General features: G+C 32.7%; 4 protein-coding genes across 4 annotated transcripts; all 4 read left to right on the top strand.

The window, feature by feature from the left end:
* Positions 1 to 1,167: 1,167 nt before the first annotated feature.
* LOC114187055 (tonoplast dicarboxylate transporter-like) lies at positions 1,168 to 3,578 on the top strand. The gene is made up of 6 exons (XM_028075175.1): positions 1,168 to 1,741; positions 1,829 to 2,306; positions 2,449 to 2,492; positions 2,594 to 2,689; positions 2,774 to 3,285; positions 3,358 to 3,578. The coding sequence occupies exons 1-5, from the start codon at positions 1,307 to 1,309 to the stop codon at positions 3,209 to 3,211; spliced, it is 1,491 nt and encodes a 496-aa protein (XP_027930976.1). The 5' UTR covers positions 1,168 to 1,306; the 3' UTR covers positions 3,212 to 3,285; positions 3,358 to 3,578.
* Positions 3,579 to 5,070: 1,492 nt separating this feature from the next.
* LOC114186959 (cysteine proteinase inhibitor 5-like) lies at positions 5,071 to 5,812 on the top strand. Its single transcript, XM_028075045.1, has one exon. The coding sequence runs from the start codon at positions 5,160 to 5,162 to the stop codon at positions 5,511 to 5,513; it is 354 nt and encodes a 117-aa protein (XP_027930846.1). The 5' UTR covers positions 5,071 to 5,159; the 3' UTR covers positions 5,514 to 5,812.
* Positions 5,813 to 9,827: 4,015 nt separating this feature from the next.
* LOC114188715 (putative MO25-like protein At5g47540) lies at positions 9,828 to 14,709 on the top strand. Its single transcript, XM_028077337.1, has 11 exons — positions 9,828 to 10,223; positions 10,807 to 10,971; positions 11,145 to 11,263; positions 11,610 to 11,684; positions 12,215 to 12,308; positions 12,408 to 12,467; positions 13,188 to 13,256; positions 13,654 to 13,752; positions 14,056 to 14,100; positions 14,185 to 14,287; positions 14,378 to 14,709. Exons 1-11 carry the CDS (start codon positions 10,104 to 10,106, stop codon positions 14,434 to 14,436), a joined length of 1,008 nt encoding a protein of 335 aa, XP_027933138.1. The 5' UTR covers positions 9,828 to 10,103; the 3' UTR covers positions 14,437 to 14,709.
* Positions 14,710 to 16,299: 1,590 nt separating this feature from the next.
* Positions 16,300 to 22,575, top strand: LOC114186922 (inositol-phosphate phosphatase). The gene is made up of 12 exons (XM_028075002.1): positions 16,300 to 16,592; positions 16,682 to 16,737; positions 16,855 to 16,905; positions 19,893 to 19,973; positions 20,078 to 20,181; positions 20,272 to 20,356; positions 20,727 to 20,781; positions 20,860 to 20,903; positions 21,272 to 21,340; positions 21,422 to 21,522; positions 21,596 to 21,652; positions 22,306 to 22,575. The coding sequence occupies exons 1-12, from the start codon at positions 16,574 to 16,576 to the stop codon at positions 22,400 to 22,402; spliced, it is 819 nt and encodes a 272-aa protein (XP_027930803.1). The 5' UTR covers positions 16,300 to 16,573; the 3' UTR covers positions 22,403 to 22,575.
* Positions 22,576 to 22,746: the final 171 nt, after the last annotated feature.

Below are 22,746 nucleotides of genomic sequence, written 5' to 3'. Positions count from 1 at the left end.
TACACTTTATATAGATAGTACTATCACTCAATTATTTATGACCACTATTTCAGAATAAAACGAACTAAAGATGTATAATTAAAACTAGTGTAAAATATTTAAAGTAAATAAGATCTTATAAAATCACTTAAAATTCAAGCTGTACCTATATTGCATAAGAGCATGCTCTACGAAAAATTACTTGTCAAGTTAGGTAAACTCAAACTTTGAGGTATAAAGTTTTATATATTTTTTATTGTATGTATGCAAATTTTTATATATGCTTTCTAAGTGGGAACGTGTACAAATAGTAAGACCACTTTCTTACGCAAGAATGACATTTCGATTAGTTTATATTATTAAGAAAAATTATGTTTTGACAAAGTTGTCATAAACAGAATTAAAACAAATAATTCTTTTTATTTTTTAACCAAAATGAAGTAATAAGTTGTACTTTTTTATTTAAATAAATGGTAGTTTGTCTTTGTTATTTTTTTTTGTTAAAGTATCATTTTTCTATTATTAATGTAGTTGAGGCTAGTTCTTTAAGGAGGAATATTGTGCACGTATAAAATATGTGCTATATATTCAAAGCAATTAATTTTGTTTTTTTTATTATTTACATTGATCATATTATATTTGATCTCTTTTTCGATCTCTTATTACATGTCGGGTCACTAATTTCTTTCTCTCTTTTAAATGTTTATATTTAATCTTAAGTTGTATATGCTTCTAACAAAAGATATGATTTTTACTTTATTTTTCATCCCCATTTATAATATTATTTTTGATAAATTCACACCCTCCGAGAAGAAAACCAATTTAAAATAATAAATTTGCAATACATTTAAGCTATAGTTGTTAATGTAAGCATTTATTATCTCAAATCAGATAAAAAAAAAAGAAAAACTTTTGTTATTTACAAAATGTGAGTAAAAATGTTTGAAAAGATATAAGTGATGCTTCATTTACTAAGAGTTATAAAAGATATAAGTGAAACTTATACTGAGTATTTGTATATAATTCACTTTATTATTTTTTATTCAATATTAATATGTGCAGAGAACTATTTTCCGTTTATTTAGCTTATAATTACTATAACGCAACCAAACGTGCATGGATCATTAGCATTGACCAAGAAACTCTATAGAACAATTAATAAACATTCACGTGAAAAAATCCAATAAAAAATACAGCCACGCAAAGGGCACCAAAACTGGAACAGTTTATTCGTTTAGGAACTATAATAATGACACTAATTAATCTCATTTAATCCGAACACCTCCGGCAAACCCATCTTCTGCGACAGTTTCTAGTTCTGTCCGAGATGACCGGAGAAGAAACTCCGTTACCTACTTCCGATGATCACGGAGCACCGCTTCTCCCTGTTCACGAGGCGGTGGAAGGAACACAGAGCATTGTCTCCTTCACCATGAAATCAATTCTAACACTAGAAAACTTCTATGTCCTTTTGGGACCTTTGTTGACCCTTCTCATATGCCTCTTCGTGAAGCTCGAACCTCCCAATAGCCAGAAAATGCTTGGCGTGGCAGCTTGGGTGTTCACGTGGTGGATAACGCAAGCCGTGCCGCTTCCGGTGACCTCCCTGTGTCCTTTGTTTCTCTTCCCCATGTTCGGAATTGCTTCAGCTGATAGCGTGGCGCACTCCTACATGAACGATCTCGTCACGCTCATTTTGGGAAGCTTCATTCTCGCTCTCGCCGTGGAACGATACAACGTTCACCGGAGACTGGCCTTGAATGTTAGTCACTCACTCTTTTTGTTGCCTTCCACTTCAGTTTCACACGTTACTATATATTTGTGAGCCAACATCACGTGGACCCAACAGGTAACTTTGCTGTTTTGTACCGATCCGGTGAATCCGGCGCTGCTATTGTTGGGGCTATGTGCGACGATCTTCTTGGTGAGCATGTGGCTACTGAACGTGCCCACGGCGGTGATGATGATGTCGGTGGTGACGGGGATGTTGCAGCGGCTGCCGCCGATGCAGGAGCAGTCGGAGGAGGTGAGAAAGTTCTGCAAGGCGGTGATTCTGACGGTGGTTTACGCGACGCCGATCGGAGGGATGAGCACCTTGACGGGTACGGGTGTGAACTTGATAATAATTGGGATGTGGAAGAGTCTGTTTCCTGAGGGAAAAGCAATAAGCTTCAACACATGGTTCTTCTTCGGATTCCCCGTGGCTATCCTCATTCTGATTTGTTTTTGGTGCATTCTCTGCCTCCTCTATCTGTCTAAAGGAACTTCTCGCGCTTTGTCTTCTTATTTGGGTAAAGTTCATCTGAGAAGAGACCTCGAAGATCTTGGTAAGTTTCTCCCTAACCCGATGCACTATAGTACACTTTTTAATGTCAATTGTTTCCCTATATAAATAAGACTTTGTCGAATTTTTATATATCCGAATGAAATTAATTAAATCAAATGGAATTCTTTTATGGTTGTTTATAGGTCCCACGACTTTTGCTGAGAAAATGGTGTTGTCTATATCTGGGGTATGTATGTATACCTTCTAAAGTTTTATATCTAATGATGAAGGAACTTAATGTGTTTTCAAATAAACAACTACGTAGTTATTGTATTATGGTAAATACAGTTGCTTATAATATTATGGATGACAAGAAGAATCACTGACGACATTCCTGGATGGGGGGTTTTATTCCATGGACTTGTTGGAGATGGATGTGTCAGTGTAAGTATTCTGTAAGAGTTTTTAGTTCATATATATAACTCATCACACAAAAAATTTGTTCTTCTATGCAATGTGATGATGCAGGTTATGGTGGCTGTCTTACTGTTCATAATCCCAAACATGAAGCGAGAAGGGGAAAAGCTAATGAGCTGGAATGACTGCAAAAAGTTACCTTGGAGCCTCGTTTTGCTTCTAGGAGCTGGTTTTGCCGTTGCCGATGGAGTACAATCTAGTGGCTTAGCGGATGTGTTATCAGGGTTCTTGAATTGCTTGCAAGACACTCCATACATGGCCATTGTTCCTGCTGTTTGTGTAATATGTAGCATTATTACTGAGTTCATCACCTCTAATGCGGCTACTGCAACTCTTGTTGTCCCACTTCTTTATCAAATAGCCATAACTATGCATCTGCATCCACTCATGCTCATTATCCCCGGAGGAATAGCAACAGAGTTTGCTTTCTGGCTTCCAACTTCAACGCCCTCAAATGCACTTGGAATCGCTACTGGACACAGAAATTAAAGACATGCTCAAAGTAGGTGTGCCACTCAAGGTGGCTGGGATTGTTGTCTTGTCTCTTCTCATGCCGTCACTAGGTGCGTTTCCTACCTTCTATGTTCTGCTACACAAATGCTTTTGGGGCTGATAATCAAGTCTCGTTGTTGCAGGAACTATTGTTTTTGGAATACATAACGATACTCGTGAACAACTGATATTGATGAAGGAAAACTCTTGGTTAGTAGCAAATTGATTGCTTCATCCACTTCTACTTTGTTTTGTAAATTTTGATTGAGTCTGTTATCATTCCCAAAACACTATTACATCATTACATGTGCAATGATGTCTTGTACTATATTTATCAAATGGGTAATAATATATTTTTCATCCACCATTTTACTTTTTACTTTTATCTGGTATATATATATATATATATATATATATATATATATATATATATATATATATATATATATCAGAAAAACCGTGTACTCGTTGTGGCGTGTCTTAGTGGATAGTGATTATGTGACAGAGAGGAAGGTGGAGTTGAATGTCTTGATTTGTAGGCTGCAGCACATAGTTCCTTTCCAAAATTATCCATACGTTACATTAAGTTATTATTATTATTATTATTATTATTATTTTATTTGTTATTACGATAATTTGTCCCTATCTGTGACTTCTTTCATGAGTGCACATGGTTTTGGCCATGCATGCCCATCCTTTTATTTCATGATCTGACTATCAAACTTTATTAAGTTAAATGTGGACAATTTCAACTATATATAGAAAATACTTTATTAATTCAAATATTTGATTATGGTAATAAATAATATTTTAAAATATCTTTCAAAAATATGTTAAATATAATGATGTCGTACTTTTACGTTCATTTCCTAAAACCAATTCTAAAACCATTTGAAAAACAAAAAAACTTACTATAGATCCAACCTCTTATCTCTAGAAACAAAGAGATATTTTTTATTAATTAAACATTATTTTATGATGCAATTTTGCTTTTTATTACTAAATGGATGACTTAAAAATTGTTTTGAAAGCACTTAATATGCTGATTTCTTTAATCGTTACTCTTCTTTATTGAGTAATAAAGGGAATAAATTAAGAAAAATACAGAATACGGCGATACCGAAGGTTTTATCTTACTAATTACGATACCGAAACCCATTTTTGGGTTATATGCCTAACTTCACAAGTACCAAGATGGTTGATAAAGACAAGTAAATATTGAAAATACCAATAAAAATATTCTTCAATTACATTAAATATCAAACACGTTCTATATTACACGATAAATAAAACAAGAATTTAATTTTAATATCCTTCAAATTAATTAAAAATTAATACAGATAAAACTCTTAAATTCATTATCATAAAACTCAAACACCTTAACTGTCTCCGACCCTGATGCGACCAACTACAAAGAAGAAATTTCAGAAGTTATGAATGAGTTTGACGATTAGATATGAATTAATCATTAAAAAAACCGTCAGAAATGTGAAATGGTGTGGAGAAAGATATTTATGTATATTTATTATTATTATATTATCATTTATTGAATATATTTTCTTATTTATTTTTATTATAAGAAATAATACATATTTAACCAAAATTACTTACAATAATTGTTTAGACATTAAAATGTTATTGCAATATGAAACTCTCACGTGAGATATTTAAAACTAAAAATATTTATTTATAAAGTTATAAATAATTAGTTATATAGGCCTTTCTCATTTTTAGATGTTAATTAAAAGCGACCATTATTATTTTTTACTAAAAAAATCTTATTCCTTAACGCAGAATTTAACCATTTCAGAAACGGACAGAAACGCGTTTTCACCAACAATAGGAACTCGGAGGCCTAGAAAGTTCACAGAAAACCCCATTATATAACCGTCTTCTTCCTCCGCTATAAATACCAACAACCACTCCTTAACAGAGATCCAAATCTATGATTATGACGATGAAACACCATTGCCTTCTCCTCCTCTCTCTTGTGTTGGTGTCTTACGCTACACGCTCCGACGGGGCGCCGGGCGGGTGGGAGGCGATCAAGGACGTGAAAGAGCAGCACGTGGTGGAGATCGCGGAGTATGCAGTGAGTGAGTACGACAAGCGTTCTGGTGCGAAGCTGAAGCTGGTGAGTGTGTTGAAGGGCGAGACCCAGGTGGTGGCCGGCACCAACTACCGTCTGGTGCTGAAGACCAAGGGCGGTTCCGGCGCCACCAATTACGAGGCCGTTGTGTGGGAGAAACCTTGGCTCAATTTCAAAAACCTCACTTCCTTTAAACCCCTTCCTGCATAGATAATAATCTCCATCTTCACTTCATTCCAGTTGAGTTGTGCTCTTTTCTCTATTATCAACTCCATTCCCAGTTAATGTCTTGTTTTTTGGATGTGTGTGCTAAGTTTGTAATCGTTAATGTAATTATTGCTGTGTAATGGATTCTTCTATACCCTTCTATGTTCCTTTTATGTTCACTCTGTCTTCGTTTATGATTTCTGATCTGGAGAAGCTATGCCTGTACTAGAAACTTTCATCGGATTGTGTTGTGATTGTTGAACAAATTGTATAAAAGTTACGAATAAATTTCGATGACGAAATTTGTGCCTCTAGTTTCAACGTGTAGGGTCATTTCCGTTTAGACCTGCCTACGTGTTTTCCTTTGCCGTGTAGTATGGAATTGGTGATATATTAAATTATGGCGGACTCTACGGTGAATAGTCAGTCCACCCAAATCAGTGGATCAGGAAGATTACACTCACCACCAGTGGCTAAAAACTGTTCGAAATGATTAACTTTAATCTAATTTTAAATTCCAAACTTAGGCGCTCATTATCCAAATTAGTCATAAAATATTAATATTATTATTCACTTCTGATGTGCACCCTTTATTAAACAATTTTACTCTTCAATCAATTCTTCTATTTTTCATTTTTTTTTTCTTGTGTGGTAATTGTCCCGTTACTTTTATATTAGCAACTCCTCTGTCAAACGATTTAGAATGACAACTTAGTAAGGATAACTCATTTGGCTTTATGAATAGAGACAGAAATATGTCACCTAAAATTCACTAAAAATCATATCACCAAATAACAAAGCAGCTACACCAGTTTGCATGCCAATATAAAACACATTATATTAGGTTTAATTAGTCGGATAATACTAACTTTCATTTATATATGTCAATTTAATATTAATTTTTAAAAATGTGTTAATTAAATCTTAATTTTTAAAAATATACCTGAATTAGGTATTTTTCAGTAAAAAAAATATAAATATAAATATTAACATTGTTAACGGTGTTGGTATTTAAAATGATTTACAAAATTAAGTATTAATATTTATATCAAAACTTAGTGATAAAACTCATAAATTCAGTTAACGACTTTAATAATTTTTATTTAAAAATAACCTGTTTAAGATACTATTTCAAAAATTAGGACTAGATTGACACATCTTTAAAAATGAATAATACCAAACTGAGACATTTGAACGAAAATGAGTATTATCCGACTAATTAAACATTTTTTTATTAAGCAAAGCCTGTCTTTAGTATTAAATTTTATACTTAATAACATAAAAGAGTGGAGTGAGGGAGGAGAGTAAGGATATCAAAGATTCACTTTACCAAATGATGTAATAAAGTTTTATAATTGTTCTTTTATATTATTTACTCAGGGGTGAAAAGATGATTTTATTATAGTTTATTATAAAATGTCAAGCGAACAAAATGCGGTTTTTGTTTTATTATATTTATTTTTCCATTTATATTACATTTCATTCCATTTATTTCTATTTCTCCTCACTCATACAAAATCATATTTATATTTAAACATAAAAGTCCTCCTTTTAACTAACTGAGAAAACAGAAAAAAAAAATAACACAGATTAATTTTATTTTATCAAAAGGAACAATATGAAGAAAACTATATCTAACAATATAATAGTTTGTCTTCATCACTTTAGTGTTTGTAAATATATTAGTGTCATTCTCTCAATATTGTTTTAAACCTTGTCTTTGACTAAAATACTGCAACTTCCTTCCTCTTAAATATCTTTGTGACTCTTTAAACCAAGTCCTTTCTAGACCGAGTAATACTAACTTAAAATTATTAAATAATTCTAAAAAGTAAGATTACAAAATAACTCATTTATCCGTTATGGGTCTAATCTAAAATAAATGTATCCAATTTATTTATTATAAAAAAACATTAAATTAAATTTGTCCATTTAATTTTATAGATAAATAAGTATATATCTATTATTTGTCAAAATTAAATTCCAAATTATAATAGGTAATCAATATTAATTTAGCTATTTTTATTAAAAATAATTAGAAGATATATTTTATATATTTACAATTTTTGTTAAAAAATATAATTTAAAAAGGTAGATTGATTTTTTAAATAATATGTTTATTGGTGAATTAGATATTAATACGTAAAATATTGCACAAATAAATTAAATTATATTATTAAATAAGAAAAACCCCTTTGAATTTTTAGTAGATTAATAATTTTTTTTATGACAAAGAATGGGTCACAGCTAATAAATATAAAGGGACACCTAACATAAAGGAAGTGAGTGGGGTTGGGCATTAATTGGATGAATAAATAGCCCAAACATGTGAATGGGAAGTTGGAAAGAACCTTATCAGTCTAGTGATATACTGTTGTGGATCATGTATGTCTCATCTCCCTTCCAATATGTGTTATCATTATCAACATACAATATTGTATTCTATTATAGATTAATTAACCTCTTAAGTTCACATTATATTTAATCTAAGACTTCATTAAAATAAATTATGTTATATGTTTTTGTTCCCGTAAAAGGAATCTAAGGGTCAAATGCTTTTTCATTCTCTCCTCTGTATACTTTTACAAACAGATATTTTTTTCTGTAATGTGCCTTTCTCAGTCATTTTTCTTGTCTTTATTTCAGAGAGCAGTCGCTTAGTTTCATATAAGTTTTCAGTTTGTCCTTGTTTTAGTTTTTTTTAGAATCACAGTAAATGATTGATGTATATCGAAATTATCTTTATTTCTACAAGAATGTGATTAGGTAATCGTTTAGTCATTATCGTGAAAAGAAGAGATGAGCTGCAGATTTATGAATTAGACCTTCGTCTATATGTATAAGTAGACTTAAGATCGGATTTCGCACGTATGTGCACAGGTCGAAAGTGATCTAGTTGTATTAATTTAACATGTGAATGATTTTACCAGTTTAAAACTCGTTTATTCGTATGGTATATAATAACATCCATGAATAATACGGAATCTTATGCTTCCAATCAATTTTTCCTATAATATAATTTTTAGAAACTTTAAAGCTTGAAAACACTCTACAAATTGTCAATAGAAAAGAAAAAGAAAATATTGCAGAGGTTCTTCTACAGTATAGGTAGATAGGAATTACTGTCACTACATCATCTATCCAACAAAATATATAATATAGAATTTGTATTATTTGTTTGTACATCTCCATTCACGAGACTAAAATGTTTAACACTAAAAATATAAAAAAAAAATGCAATTTAATAAACTAAGATATGGACTGAAATAGCTACGAATGAATATAAATGACTAGAATGATTTGAAATTAAACAATTTGGTAATACAGTTATTAATTAAAATTAACGTTGTTGCTTTTTTTATACCATTAAAAATTGTTATTAGCCGGAAGAATCATACTGAAATACGAAAACATGATCGAGATATATACGGCAACAATGAATAAATCCGAATATAGAAAAAAGAAAAAGAGAGGGACTGATTAGGAAAATCTGTCTCATGTAGTGTTGGTTCAAGGGAAAAAAACGCAGAAAAAAAAAATGGTAGGTCAGGTTTTAAGTTCAAAATACTTTAGCTAAAATTGACCACATTAAATTTGGTCCAATACTTACTACGCAAGCCTTCCACAGAAACAAATTAACAACAAAAAAACTTTCGTTGCAAAAACCAAAATATAGTAATAATACAATTTAAATTTATGTTATTATATTGCGCTTGATTTTTCCTAACTCAATTGTACCTTTATCTATATAGTATATAACAAGAACAAACATTGAATTAAAATTAAAATAATTAAAGACTACGTAAAAGTGGATAAATTTGTTGTTATTTTAAGAATTTTACATTTTAAAATATAGTATTTATGTATCGACATTTTAATTGTATATATGTATTTTTTTATGTTAGTCATAAAAGTGAATATATCTTTTAGTTTTAAAATATATATTCTTAATTATCTTTTGTCTCGAAATAATTGTCTATTATCTCTAACTTTCTACAACTGACATTATCTCTTATATATTATTCTTTTCCAATTATCTCTCCTATTTAAAAAATAAACTTGCACACATTTGAATTTTTGGAAACTAATTAAAAGTAAACATAATTTATATTATTTAAAAATTTACTTACAATGAGAATTATATATTAAAAAATATAATAAGTTTGAGAGTGATGGAATTGAGGTGTTGTTTAGGTAATTTGGTTACTTGTGACAGCAGTAGAGTTTTTATAATAGTAAGTTAAGTTTTGATAAGTGGGTGTATTTTTTGTTTGGCTGAAACCGGAGCCAGTAAATAAAATTGAGATGAATTACAAAAGCAGGGTTGTTTTTTCTGGTATTAGTGTCAGGTCCAATCCCAATCCTCTACCTCATCCTTTTCTTCTATCCATGATCTGTTCCTCCATAATTCTCCAACAAAATCTCGGAAGTAAATAAATAAATAAGTAATCATTATATTTGGAAATAATTAAAATATCCAGATTCATCTTGTTCTTATTTTGCCCCTTCCTACCACTCTCTGAGAATCACAAACCCTAACTAGAGTGTGTGATTAGAGAGAAAAGAGAAGAACAAACACAGCACTTTGAGAAGATGAAGGGTCTCTTCAAGTCTAAACCTCGCACTCCTGCAGATGTAGTTCGTCACACCAGAGATCTTCTACTTGTCGTTGATCGGAACTCTGAATCCCGCGAAAGCAAAAGAGAAGAGAAGGTTCGCTTGTTCCCTTACTTTTAGATCGCATTTTTTACTCTTTTTTTTTAATTTCTTATTTTCGCGAGACTCTGATCTCAACTAACTCTGTAACTGTGGTTGTTAGCCGAAAAAATAAAATAAACAAGAAGTTCCGCCTTGAGTTCCCAATGCGTAATGCGTCAGGAACCTTAGAGCCTTGATTTGTGAATCACGATAACCCTGCATGTTGTTTACGACATTCTTTAACTTATATTTGATGTTATTTCTCACTAGAGCATTAATTTAGAGCATATACGACTCATCACTGTAGTTGGTGCTAAGTTGCTTTTTAATAGTTCCATTGTTGGTGGTTAATCCCCTGATTTTAATATTGCAAATTTTGTTGGTTTGTTTGGTTTGGCGGGTGTAACGTAGTGGTAAAAGTAATTGGACTTGATATGCTATCATCATGCATTATCGGAGTTGCAGTGAATTTGTGTAAGCAAATTGGAACTGACGGAGTATTTTGTTTGATAATTTTTTATTGGATCTCGGCTTTTTGTGCGGGGAATTCGTGAGTTCTTATTTGATGTTTATGATTTTTGTGTGGTCCATCTAACAGCAAATGTCCGAGCTATTTAAAAACATGAGGGAGCTTAAGCAAATCCTGTATGGAAATAGTGATTCTGAACCAGTTGCGGAAGCTTGTGCACAGTTGACTCAGGAGTTCTTTAAGGAGGACACGCTGAGACTGTTTATCAAATGTCTTCCAAAATTGAATTTGGAGGTATTAATGAAATTTATGAGACCTCCTGATTGTGCTGTTGATGTAGGTACCCTTTGTAGGATGGGTATGCTTATTACAAATGTGGATGGGGGTAGAATCACATGTTTATCTAACATTGTACTGTGATTGGATTGTTTACTACTTGGCAACCTGGTGACTGTGGGCTTTTGCAGGCCAGAAAAGACGCCACTCAAGTTGTTGCAAATTTACAAAGGCAACAGGTTCAGTTTAAGTTGATTGCATCTGATTACCTAGAGAAAAATCTGGATCTTATGGATGTCTTGATACTTGGGTAAGAAAACATTGGATGACATTCTTGGTTGCTTGATTCTAGTTCTAGAAAGCTTTGCAATAAGGATGGTGGACTCACTTAATCAAATGATTGTAAATCATTTTTTTTTGTCAACCTTGAAAATTTAATTTCTCATAAATAAGACATGATAATAATCTCACGTCCTGATCAGTGGATTTTTGTGATTTTTAAATTTAGTTTCGTGACGTGTATGTCTTCTTCTCTTAACATATTTCAATGTCTATGTTATTTCTTTTTTACTCACTGTGGCTGTCAATAAGTGATACTTACCCAGGTATTGATTCTAATTCTTGTATGCAACTGACCAATAATTGCTGCCTTTCAGCTATGAAAACACAGATATGGCTTTGCACTATGGTGCAATGCTAAGGGAGTGCATACGACATCAGATTGTTGCAAAGTAAGGAAAAAGAACGTGTTGAATTCATTTTTTTTATTGATACCATATAAGTGTTATGATACAGAAAGAAATAAAACCTGCATAATTTCTTATTGATCAACATACTGTATAAGGCAGAACGAAGCTTATTATAAAGCTGTGGTTACAAGGAAAACTAAAAGGAAACAACTAACAAACAGTTGTAACAGAAAAAGATATTTTTCTAACTGTAATATTTTGTGTGCTGTCAAGCTGTTAATGATTGGTGACTGCTAGAAACTACTGTTAAGGTTGTAATCTATGTTAGAATAGCACTGCATTTCCTAGTCATGTACTGTCTCTTTTGGTTCCTATACTTTTCTTATATGTGCCCCCCTCTTGATTCATACAAAATGCGATTGGTGCTGTGATTGGTGCTGTGTGTGAAGTTCGTGAAAAAAAAAAAAAACTGAACACTTGGATTAGAACAGGGGAAAAGACCCACCAGGACATATAATTTTCCCTCACATCATAACTATAGTGTTGCTTAATTGTTCATGGTTTTATATCAGATATGTTCTCAACTCACCTCTTATGAAGAAATTCTTTGACTATATCCAACTCCCAAATTTTGACATTGCTGCGGATGCTGCGGCTACCTTTAAGGTGCATTTCGTGTGAAAAAAATTTTGATTACAAATTCCTTTGTGCAATGCACATTTTTTTTCAAGAGTGTTCATGCCACATAGTGTTGTGTTGTCTCAGGAGCTCTTGACAAGACATAAATCTACTGTAGCCGAATTCCTTTCCAAGAATTATGATTGGGTAGGTTACCCCTTCAAAGTTCAATCTATGTATAAAGTAGCATTTCAATTTTAATTTATACACTTCACTTCCATGCCAGCTTTATCTTTTCATAACATTCTGTTGCTAAATAATATGCATGAGTGATATTTTTTAGCGGCAATGATTCTCATATGACAGCTAATTTAATGCTATGAACATGATGTCAACTTTGTTTTAGTTTTATGGAGTTTTTAAAGGTTAATGGCTTCGATATAAATTATAATAAACTGACAGAGGATTTTAAAAACTCAAGTTCTGATTACTATTTTAGATTTTATCCTTTTTATTCCTATGGATATGGCCCTAGTGATTTACATTTTTTTGTTTCTCTGCTTCTAACTAACTTCTAAGTATTGATTTCTGAACTGATAAAAGATATGCACTTGTAGAAAATTATTCTGCATGCATTGGTGATGAACAAATTTTCTATCAAAAAGCCATACTAGTTTTTGTGTGATTATTAACCACATGTTTAATTTTTCGTATGATTATTAATCGCACAAGTATGTTCGTTCACTATATTTAGGGATTTTTTAAAATAATACCTTTTCAAAGATTTCTTTTAAAACTTTATGCTGCTTTCATATAATTATCTGGTTGTCACTTTATATTAACATGTTTTATTTGTACCTGGTTTATTCAAGTAGTTAATGCCATTTAGTTATCAATGAATACTCACTCTGTTATTGCTGCTTTCAGTTTTTTGCGGAATATAACACTAAGCTGTTGGAATCTTCCAATTATATTACAAGGCGCCAAGCTGTCAAGGTTGTATATAATTTTTTTCATTAATCCCTATAAATTTAATTTTGATCTCAACTATAATTTTTGCTTGTTGAAAACTTAAATTTGGGTTCGAGAAACCTACACCTCCTTGTGTATACCTTTGTAGTTCATTTGACCTATAAAATTTCCTGAAAATTGTAAACAAAAGTATCACATCTAGTCAACAGATACTTTCCAAGTGGATTTCCGTAGTATCTTTGCCTGTTCGTCCATGCATTTGTAGTTCATTTGACCTATGATTTTTCCTGAATTGCTATTGAATTTTGTTTGTTCTCCACCCCCGCCCCCCTGAATGTTGGAGTTTTGGTCTTTACAGTCTTCTGTTCATTTGAGTATGATCTATTTATGATCACTGAGTTGATTTCTTTCTCTTACACAGTTGTTGGGAGATATATTACTTGACCGTTCAAATTCAGCAGTAATGACACGATATGTGAGCTCAAGAGACAACTTGAGGATTTTAATGAATCTTCTAAGAGTATGAGCCCTTTACACAAAACTTGAATGACGTGCCTTATTATGTACCTTTGTGTACTTCATGTTTGTGTCTGCCAATCCTTATCCATACTTGATATATTTCGCTAAATTTACCGTGTGAAAGTGCATCAGTTCCATCAAAATATCTTCACCCTAGTACTATTGTAGTTTGTCAAGATTACAATACTAAAAATTAATGTTCAAATAAGTTTTGGTGATAGTATTCTATATTGGAGGGAGGATTAAGAACCTTCGTATGTGTTTAAAGTGAATTTTAATAGTCCGTACTGATTTATTCCTACAGGAGTCAAGCAAGAGCATACAAATTGAGGCATTTCATGTTTTCAAGGTATTACTATAATAATATTATAGCACATTTTTGGAAGTGACTGTTCTGAATCGCGCGGTTATTGATATTTGTTTGTCATACCAGTTATTTGCTGCTAACCAACATAAACCAGCTGATATCGTCAGTATATTCGTTGCAAACAAAAGTAAGATGCTGAGACTATTGGAAGACTTCAAAATTGATAAAGGTAAGTGATGCCTTCCTCTTGATAGTTTAGTTGCATTTGTGGTATCAATTATCAGTTTTTCATGACCCCATATTTGTTGTGGTTGTGCAGAGGATGAACAATTTGAAGCTGACAAAGCTCAGGTGATGAAGGAAATCGAAGCTCTTTAACCCAGGGAACAATGCACCTGAAGTGCATATTCTGTTAAGTAGCACGTTGCCATGTGGCATTTCACTTTAGCGAATTGTGTATTGTAATAGTTATTAGTTTTTATCATGATGGGACTATCATTTCATACAGACTTCGATGCTTTCTTGCTGTAATTTTATTATCGTCCTTTAAAAATTGTAGATAAATAAATTGCTTAATGAGCTACATGCGGTTTATTATGTCTTTGTAGGTCTAAGTAATAAAGGTATTCGAGGTCATGCAATCTCACAATATTTGTTTTGCTAAATCTACTCATGTGGCATTTTGAACAGTCTTGAGTAGTGTTTACATAACTTTGTTATCATGTTTTTAGAAAAAGAAAATAAGAAGTTAAGATTAGTTTCCGCAACTTAATAGGGTTCTCATTTAATTTGTTCAAGAGTTGAGTTGATTTTAGTTTATTTGGAGGAGTTAATTTACTGTAATCGTACTTTCTTCAATGTATTTGTAGTAAAGTTTATTATCTATATAACGCCTTTGTCAGCAAAGTACTTAAGTGATGGAATTTTACATCAACTATTATTATTTCTTTTTAGGTTGAAGTTTGGTTTTGTAGCAAGATTCTAGTATTACTTTTTAAAATTTTTGAAAAGTCAAAATTTTAGTTTTCTTTCTAAAATATGGTGAATGTGTTTGTAAGCACAGCCTGAATGTTGTTAATTTCACTAAAATATTGTTTACAAACATAATTCTAGTTTAACTTTAAAGAGTCAAAATTGTATATGTAGGTATAGTTATAGTGTAAAATAAAAATATTAAAGTTATGTTTGGAAGTACAAGTGTGCCCAAAATTTGAAAAAAACAAACTTAACCTTGTGTTTTAAAATACAACTTCTAAACGAATTAAAATTGTGTAGTAGTGCTAATTTCAACATGAAATTTAAAAGGAAAAATAGATTGATGAGTTACCTAGTTACATGTTATTTTGTGAAATAATTGAGCTGGATAGATTCATGTTATTTTGTAAAATAATTGAGGTAATGATATGATCTAAGGAAGTTGAGTGAGTGGTAGGGGATAGGGTGGTGCACGCATCACTTCATCATTAGCATTGTAGTTGAAAGGTTTGGGTGTCTGCAGTTTGCACTCTCCACAGGTTTCATTGAGTTGTTTTCTTAATGCTAATTCATTTCAAATAAAGCAATTTCCAACCTAAACTCCCAAAAAATGAAGAGGTAGCAGTCAACTTCTTCAGCTCCACATCAAATACACTATACATTGATTTGCCTTTTTTCCCTATTTTTGCAACAGCATTCAGAGTGGGTGTGGGTCTCTTCATTTGTGGCTCATACTTGAGAGGAGGCTTTTACAAACCAATAAGAGAATAGCTTGATAAGGGTACTAATCACATCCCCTGATTCAGGTACATGTTTGGTACCTATTTGGACACATCCAGGGAACCTAAAACATTGAAAAGTGTGTGGCACAAAACCAAATCAAAGCATCAGGATAATCTCCGGCATATTCCGTATGCCTTTCACTACTGTTACTTTACCAATAATTGTTTAGATTCTAAAATCACCTTTTCATTACACTGTCTTCAGAATTATCTAGATTTGTTTCACTTTATTCAGGGCAATTTTTACATTTTTTGACAAACAAATTAAAAAAATTAAAGTGTTCATTGAGATTCTTTTTGAGTTCCCTATCTGCAATTCGAATATTGAATATGCCTGAAGTAATGACGTCAGAAATCTCTCTATTTGTGCATCGACATATTATTAAAAAGTTAAACTTTTAAGTAATTATTTGAGTTAAACTCATTTGATCATGACCCAAAGATCGTCTGAATGAGAATTTAAAACCTTTTACATAGTTTTAAAATTTCAGTTTCAAAAAGAAATTGAAGACTACTCTGGTAATAAAAGTTCAGCTTTAAAGGAAATAGAAGATTAACAAAAATCATGAAAATGATTTTAGTTATTGAAAAAGTGCGATTGGTCGTGGGTGGTGGTGTGGTTGTTGTGTAGTGAACGCTGGATAGCACATGCAAAAACGAGCTCAAGAACAAAAGCACAGGCTCTACTACATCATCTCATTTCGCCACCTTCTTCACTCTCAGTCTCTGTCTATCGCAGACAACAATTGAAGAAGAAAATGGTTGACATTGACAATGGTATTTGTACCATCCAATATATTATCTATATTTTTCTTACACTTAATTGTTATTTATTGCAAACTCTGCTCACTGAAATTGGACTGTAGATTCGCTCTCGGAATTCCTCGCATCTGCGGTTCACGCGGCTCAGAAAGCTGGCGAGGTCACTTCATTTCCATTCTAAAATCTCTCCATTGATTCGTTTCTCGTTCCGTTCATTTCTCTCTACGCGTTTGTGTATCTCTTGTATCTTACTCTATTGTACGCGCATGGTTTCCAGATTATTCGAAAAGGGTTCTACCAGACCAAACACGTGGAACACAAAGGACAGGTTTGTTTGCGTTCTCTCCGTTGTGTACTCTCTTTTCTTTTACCTTTCTCGCTTCATTCCCTTCCACGCCAACACTATGCGGGTCGGTTTGATTTATGCATAAACCGAATTAATTAATGAGATATTATTTATTTCAAAATTTCCCTGTTTATGAGAAACTTATGAGAAAGAATCATAGCTAATGTTTTATCATCACATTGTAATGTATAACAACACATGAAGTTTTAAGTCTGTTTTAGGCTCTGCAGTCTCGTTTATCTGCCTTTTCATCTTCTCTACCTGAAACCCTATGGTTTCAGTGAAGGTTTTAAATTCGGATTGCAGTCACAGTTGCTGTTTTTTCATGACTCTGAATGTTGTGAAATTGCAGCCGGTGGGCCCACAACTGCAATTGCAAGGCTTGACATTGCGGCTGCAATTGCGAACAATTTTTAAGCCTGGATTTGAATATAGTCTTAACACGGGCCATTCTTTGGGAGTTATTCTATAATGTATTCATTTCTTAATTTGCGAGACAATCTGCCTGTCATATATTTGTTTATTTTTGTGTTAGTGCTTTTCTTCTTTCCGTGTTGCAACTATTTACACAACATTTTGTTTCTCATTCTTTCTTGCGTCTTTATACTCTAGTTCACATCACAAACTTTAGATTTGATTTCGAATGAAATAGTATAAGTATTCAAGAGACAATACTTCAGACAATCCTTATGTGATACCTTTCTCTTACATTTTAGACAACCATTGATTATTATGCACTCAACTCATTTAGGCATATCGTTGTTATCACAATCCAAGGTGCATTCACCTGTCAATAAACTCAAACTGGGGGCCATGGTTCACCCGGTGTCAATTCATAATCAATTCGATTGTGTCTAGCCCCCCACACACTGAAGATGATTTGCATATTCTGTGTATCCGAGCATTTTCTTTTTGTCGCTTGTATTCATTATTAAAGGTCCTGCCAGGCCAATGGTGCCCTACGTCTAACTCTTGTATTTTGTTGCTGTTGTTATCTCTATTTTTTTGCTGAGCCCTGTGTGAGCACTCTGTGATTTCTGGCTGTGTGTGCCGGAAGGGTTAAAAATGAGTCAAAATAAAGAGTTTGTTATTTTGTGAAGCCACCATGAGAAGGGGATTTTGAGTTATCACATGAAGCCAGCGTGGAAGCGTCCCTCCTAGCCCTTAGTTTATTTTGATGTTCATTTTGACTATTATTTGTGAATTATGATTTCTTTTGAAGTTTACAATTCACTTTATTAGGTATGCAACGACTTGTTCGACTTTAAAATGACAATATATAGATGTTTTTATTGTTTGTTTCTTTATGTGAAACACTCTTAGATCAATGCTTTTTAGTTTTTTGTTAATGTTTTTTCTTGCTATATAGATCTATTTATCTCTCTCTCTCTCTCTCTCTCTCTATATATATATATATATATATATATATATATAATTTTAGTTATTGATTATGAATCTTACTATTCTTTACTCAATTTGGTTCGTGTAAGAATCACTAAAGCAGTGAAATAATGAATTAATGAACAATGGCGTTTTACAGTTAAAGCTCTGTATTATTGTAGCGGCGGGTCAATGGAGTAAAAGGTTGCTATTCAGCAATAGCAACTACAGAGACAATAGAGAGAAGAAACAAAAATGCAACAATACCATAACTTTCTCCCCTCCTCTCAGATACTATATAACTAATTGCTACCTCACACATAATCCGCATGCATGAATTTGCCATCCTCATCTTTGCATTTTTTTTACTGCCCACAACCACAGGGTGGTTTGACATTTGTCCATTCTCCATAACAGAATATTCTTATCTTTGTCCATTTCCTGAGTTGCCCTTGTGTTATTTCCACTTGTGACAGTTCATGATTCAGAAATAATTCTTTCAATTTATGATTTGAATCCCTATTTGACAACTGGGCCTGAGGGATTATCATTAAGATATGGAAAGCAAGAATTAAAGAATGCGAAACTGATCTTCAGTCTTGATTATCAAAGGGGGTGAGAGTAAGGAAGTGTTTGAGTGGGGAACATGGAAATGGTGGGTTGGTTTTGCCACCCTACTTTTGTTTCATCAGGTCTTATTTTCATGCCCGGGGTGAGACATATTTTATGATTGTATTAGAGTTTATCATTTAGCATTCCACTTTTGCTTTCTTCATTCTATTCTCGAGCTAGGTAGAAAGCAATAGGAATTTTGTTTAGATTATCACTAGTATTGATGGCAAAGAGTGAACGATTTCACATATAGTGATGAATATGATTTTCTTTTTTATGTACAAACACAAGTTGAAAATAGTTGTGTAGGGACCAAAATCTTAACACATCTAGTCGTACGCATGTTGACATAACGTCATAGTCTGTTCTAGCCATGAGGGATGATTAGATGAGGTTATAACAGTTGTAGATGGCGGTGAGTGAACTGAAAATTTTATCCATATGGACTGATTCGAAAACTTTTTTTTTTTCCATGAATGGATCAAGGTAAAATTATCATCTTAAATAGGAACCAAAAGTTTCACTTCTGGTTTTGTGGATTTTAATTTTTAATGCTTATCTATGTCTAAGCAACCAAGACTGACCAAGCCCAAAAAGGTGGGATATGAAGGACTATAGGAGAAAATTAAGTGAGAAGTTTGGTGTACCTGTCCTATGTTCTTGTAAAGAAGTTCAGATTGAAATTTAATTAAGTGTTATGGGCATTATCATGGCAAAAAATGATGAAAGATTATGGGTCAATTTGTTTAAACTTAAAGTAAGTGTCTTTGAAATGATCAATTAAAAAAAATCGTCTATTTAAGAAGAGCATAAGATTTGCTTATTTTTAAATAAGCTGATTAGACAAACATGAAAAGGTAGAAAGCTGTTTAATTTATAAAAATAATCACTTATTTTAAAAACATAATAAGTACAATAATAAACTTGCTCAATATCTCATTTGCTTACTGTCTTTTTCTATTTTGCATGATGCACAGGTTGATTTGGTCACAGAAACCGATAAAGCATGTGAAGAGCTCATATTTAATCATCTCAAACAGCTCTATCCCACTCACAAGGTTGAACTGTACATATATTCATTAATCAAGTTTAAGATGAGTTACTATTTTCTCTTTTTTGCCTGTGTAATTTTCCTTTAAGTTCTTTGAAATTGGTGTCTTAGTTCATTGGTGAAGAAACCACAGCTGCCTATGGCACTTCCGAACTTACAGATGAACCCACATGGATAGTTGATCCCCTGGATGGAACTACTAACTTTGTGCATGGGTAATAATCAACTCTGATGTTTAAGCTGACAGTGGATTTGTGATACACTAATATATCCATATTACTTGACTGGAATTCTACTATGTGCAGGTTCCCCTTCGTTTGTGTCTCCATTGGTCTCACAATTGGAAAAATTCCTACAATTGGCGTTGTATACAATCCAATTATTAATGAGGTGAGAAATCTTCTCTTTTGCGGATATTTACAAGTGACCGACTATAAAACAATTAAAATTTCCGTTAGAAATATTACAAAATTTATACAATGTGAAATTCTGCATGTGTTGTTTTATCTCATTGGTTCTGGGATACTGTCCAAATGTAGAAACAGGGTAATATTGTTCTGTTGTTTTCTTTTTTGTATCCTTAATGTTATAGAAGACATGCTTGAGAGTAGACATTGACTTAATTCATTCAGGAACATGAGACTTTAATATATCTGTAAATTAGCCTTAATGGTATGACATTTTTTACTTTGTAGTATTTTTAATTAATTTTCCTCTGTCGCATAGTATACAAACTAAAATTTTGGATTGTTGTATGCAGCTTTTTACTGGAATCCGTGGAAAGGGTGCCTTTTTAAATGGGGATCCTATAAAAGGTGTGTCATTTGTTGTTTATTGTTTTTTATTGATTGTTGTTAATTTAAATGTTATGCTGATGCCTTGAAATTTCACAGTATCTTCACAAACTGAACTGATTAGCGCTCTTCTTGCAACTGAGGTAAGTCAAGCTTGTTATAGTTTATGGCGTGAAATCCATTATTATATATTTTTTCACATATTTTTTGCATCAATGAAGTGTTTTCCATTCCCTCTGTGCACTTGTGCAAACGTCCCAAAAGATCAATGTGATCATTTAGCAAATTGTAACTTGTGATTATGAAGTCTGTTTTAGGTTGTATCCCCAGTGAGTTTTTTGTGTTTTACTCACATTATTCTGCTTATTTACTACAAATCTTTCCTTTTTGGTTAGTAAGGTTATCTTACTCTAACTTGGAACACTGATATTATTGATCAGATTCATAAATATTGTGCCTTTTGAATCAAGATAAATTTGAAACTCATTTTTCTTCTCTTCTGAAAGAGCAGGCTGGAACAAAACGTGACAAAGAAACATTAGATGAATCTACCAATAGGATTAAAAGCTTGCTTTTCAAGGTAAAGCTGGGATTTTCCATGTAATCTACTGTACTATAAGGTGATATTAATGTTTCTGCTGTAACACCTTTTCTATGTCAGGTGAGATCTCTTCGAATGAGTGGCTCCTGCGCTCTGAATCTTTGTGGAATTGCATGTGGAAGACTGGACATATTTTTTGAACTTGGCTTTGGTGGTCCTTGGTATGAATATCTCGTACTACATTAATGTTGGGGAATGTGGTATTGTGATTCACAAGGTCTCTTTCTTTTTCAGGGATGTGGCAGGTGGTGCTGTCATTGTTAGAGAAGCTGGAGGAGTTGTGTTTGATCCGTAAGTAACTTTGATTAGATATCCTTATTCTTCATGAAGAGACAAGTAGTAACTTCTAGATAGTCTCTGCCCGGTTAGGTACATAGTCCATTTGGTTCTTCGCAAGCATCTTCATCTTGTGGACAGTTATGCTGACATTGTTAGACGGACATGCATTGTGACATATTGTATTGTAGAGACAGTTAACAGGACTTACTAGCACTTTGGAAAGCTATAATACTGATAGGGAAACTAATATTCTTCGAATTCGAAGATAACTGGGAGAACATCCAAACAAAGAAAATAATAAACGATTCAGAATTCTTCTCCTCTTATTCATATCAAAGTAATAATTGGCTGGACTCTCAATACAGGTCATTGGGATGCCCTCAAGTAAAGGAAATGGAATAAAAAAAAATTGCAGTAACATGACATCACAGAATTGCAGAATAAATAAAACTAGAATCTGTTATAGTTGTAATAAAAGAACCCAAGGGATTGTAGTGTCTGTAGCTGATTGGTTTGCCCACATTCCTCTTAGGTTTAGTCTCAATGTGAGAGTCCAATTCAATAGTAGCTTTAGGACTCGTAGTAGTTGTGCTATCAAACACAGTTGCAGATATGTTGGAAATATTTCATTCTTACGTCATCATCCGGTGTTTCGCTTGCTTCAGGTCTGGTGCAGATTTTGACATAACATCTCAGCGAGTAGCAGCTTCAAACCCTTTCTTAAAGGATGCATTTGTTGATGCTCTGCGCCAAATGGTGTGAGGAAATTTACTATTAATCAATGGCAAGAACTTGTCGTATAAGCCATCTTTTCTAGTTTATTTAAATTTTGGTCATTTAATTTTTAAGATTCTACATTTTTTTGGTAAAAATGATCTGATAAAATTATCAGAATTGTTAAATTCTTATATGAATCCACAGTGCTCGTTAGTGAATCTTGTTTTGCAATAATAAATCACTTTAAATCGTGTAAAAGAAGTGCACTCTTTTTATATGACATCGTAGGCCAGCGCAAAACATCCAAGGGAGCTTCTTCCTACACCTCCAATGATTTTTCCTGTACCCCAAAACCTAAATTATTTCCACGTTTGTCCATGGTAAAAAAA

The sequence above is a fragment of the Vigna unguiculata genome, chromosome 6 (assembly GCF_004118075.2).
Source record: "Vigna unguiculata cultivar IT97K-499-35 chromosome 6, ASM411807v1, whole genome shotgun sequence".
Classification (NCBI taxonomy): domain Eukaryota; kingdom Viridiplantae; phylum Streptophyta; class Magnoliopsida; order Fabales; family Fabaceae; genus Vigna; species Vigna unguiculata.
Note: the sequence above shows the minus strand (reverse complement) of the source record. Positions and strands in the feature narration are given on the sequence as shown.